This window comes from Antrostomus carolinensis, unplaced genomic scaffold (genome assembly GCF_000700745.2).
Source record: "Antrostomus carolinensis isolate BGI_N321 unplaced genomic scaffold, ASM70074v2 scaffold14809, whole genome shotgun sequence".
Classification (NCBI taxonomy): domain Eukaryota; kingdom Metazoa; phylum Chordata; class Aves; order Caprimulgiformes; family Caprimulgidae; genus Antrostomus; species Antrostomus carolinensis.
In genome coordinates, this window is record NW_010339350.1 from 69,469 (window position 1) to 71,451 (window position 1,983).

Sequence of the window (1,983 nt, forward strand, 5' to 3'; positions counted from 1 at the left end):
TGGATGTGTCTCTCCCTGAACATCATTTGATATCTGCAGAGCCTTCTCATACATTTTTTGGGCCACTGGGAGCTGGTTAATACTTTGGAGATAGCGAGCATAGGCATCTAGGCTCATCCCAAGCAAGAGACGGGTGTTGGCCTTTTCTTCAGCTGCAAACAGAGAGGAGTGGAAGTGATCACTTCTAACAGATCAAGCATGAGTCTCCTTCCTACAGGAGAAGGAAACCCACACAGTGTGAAGACAATGGACTGACATCAAGGTGGTGCTTAGGCAATATGGAAAAGGACAGGGAAATGGAGAGAAGGTAATGAGAGAAACCTTTGGCATACAAGGCAGTCCCACCTGGTAAGACATCCTCAGGCAAGTCCTTTTGCTTGGCAATTTTCTCCTCTAAGGTCAGGATGCAGAACTCATAGCCAGCCAGGGCTAATTTGTGCCTGCAAAATGGAACAATCAGCAAAACAAGGCTCCTTCCATCTCATCACATCAAAGGCTCCTCAGGGACTCTATTCTTAAAGAGCCTCTGCTTGGCCACCACTGCCACTGTGACACTTGAGATGAAAGCAGAAGATACCTTTAGCAGGGAACTCACTGTTTCTGAGCAGCATAGATACTGGCCAGCTTGAGGGACATCTCAAGGACTGCATTGTCATCCTGCCATGAGGACACACAACACAATTGTTACTCATCTTGCATCTCCCCAGCAGAAACATTACTTGGCCAGAGAACAAGTTTAGACCTTGAAAACGCCCACCCTGTTGTTTCTAGAGCTGCCATCCCCTTAAAGGAAGTTCCTGAGAAGTCAGCAAGCTCATAGCTAGCATTGCCAATTTCCAGGAGGAGGTATTGCAGCACAAGAAACAGACCAAAGAGTTGTTAATATTTCCCCCTGAAAGCCTTATCAGAACATACCTCCTTCATGTCCCCTGCAAGCAAATAGCTCATAGTTGCTTTGTAGAGCTTTTCTGCCTGAAATAAGAATTTTTAAGAGAATACTGAGAAATGATGGCAGTTAAAACAAAAGATCTCTACCCTTTATGGAAGCAGACTACTGGGAGAAACCTGTCTTACTATTTGTGGCATTTACATTCTATGTCAAGACCAGTCAGAACTGAAAGGCTGACCAGGGCCCAATGGTACTGCCAGCCAGCAGGGTCCTTTCAGTTTCTACTTTAGGACTCCTGCACCAGCCATTTGCTGACCACATCTGGGTGCCATCAGGGCTTTCCTGGATCCTCCCTGGCACAGCCATCTAAATGCTTGACTGTGGCATTTGACAGTAGGAAGTATTCCTTCCCTTGCACACCATGTTGGAGCTCAAAATTTAACTGTGAAAGCATTAGATTGGATGTGAGGAAGAATTTCTTTGCTGAAAGGGTTCTGAGGCATTGGAAGGGGTTGCCCAGGGCAGTGGTGGAGTCCCCATCCCTGGAGGGATTGAGGAGTCGTGTAGACGTAGTGCTGAGGGACATGGGTTAGTTGGGGATTTGTCAGTGTTGGGTTCATGATGGGACTTGATGAGCTTAAAGGGCTTTTCCAGTCGAGGCAATTCTGTGAGTCTGTGATCTGTCTCAGCAGCACATGCTCCATGGGGCTGCAGTCCCAAGGCAAATTATTCTGCTTTGGCCTGCAAGATCTCTACCTGACAGCTCTCAGCATGCAGCATGCCACACCTTCACCATCTGGGACGTAAGACCTTGCACAAGATGTCAGCCTCTTAAAATCTGGAGGAAAACACCAGAGTTACTCACATTGTCCAGCTGTCCCTGCATGAAGGCCACGTTTGCCATCTGGAAGAGACAGACAGTGCTAAAGCTCCACAAAGGCTGCGGGGACAGCGCTGCTTTTCCTTCTGCCACAGCCCTACAGCCCCCGAGGGGACCTGCACCCCACGGGCACTCCTCTCACGGCCCAGCCCGACCCCTGCCCCCCCGGGGCTCACCATGCTGTAGGTGTAGACGATGGCTTTCCTGTTATCCG

The 1,983-nt window shown here is 48.9% G+C and overlaps 1 protein-coding gene across 1 annotated transcript in view; it reads right to left on the reverse strand.

The window, feature by feature from the left end:
* Positions 1-1,975, reverse strand: part of TTC19 (tetratricopeptide repeat domain 19) — a gene marked incomplete at its 5' end in the record, with an annotated part of 3,038 nt that extends 1,063 nt beyond the window's left edge. Inside the window, 6 exons of the mRNA XM_010175814.1 lie at positions 2-152; positions 346-440; positions 596-657; positions 916-972; positions 1,755-1,793; positions 1,946-1,975. Of these exons, the coding sequence (XP_010174116.1) occupies positions 2-152; positions 346-440; positions 596-657; positions 916-972; positions 1,755-1,793; positions 1,946-1,975 (434 nt within the window). The remainder of the gene's footprint in view (position 1; positions 153-345; positions 441-595; positions 658-915; positions 973-1,754; positions 1,794-1,945) is intronic.
* Positions 1,976-1,983: the final 8 nt, after the last annotated feature.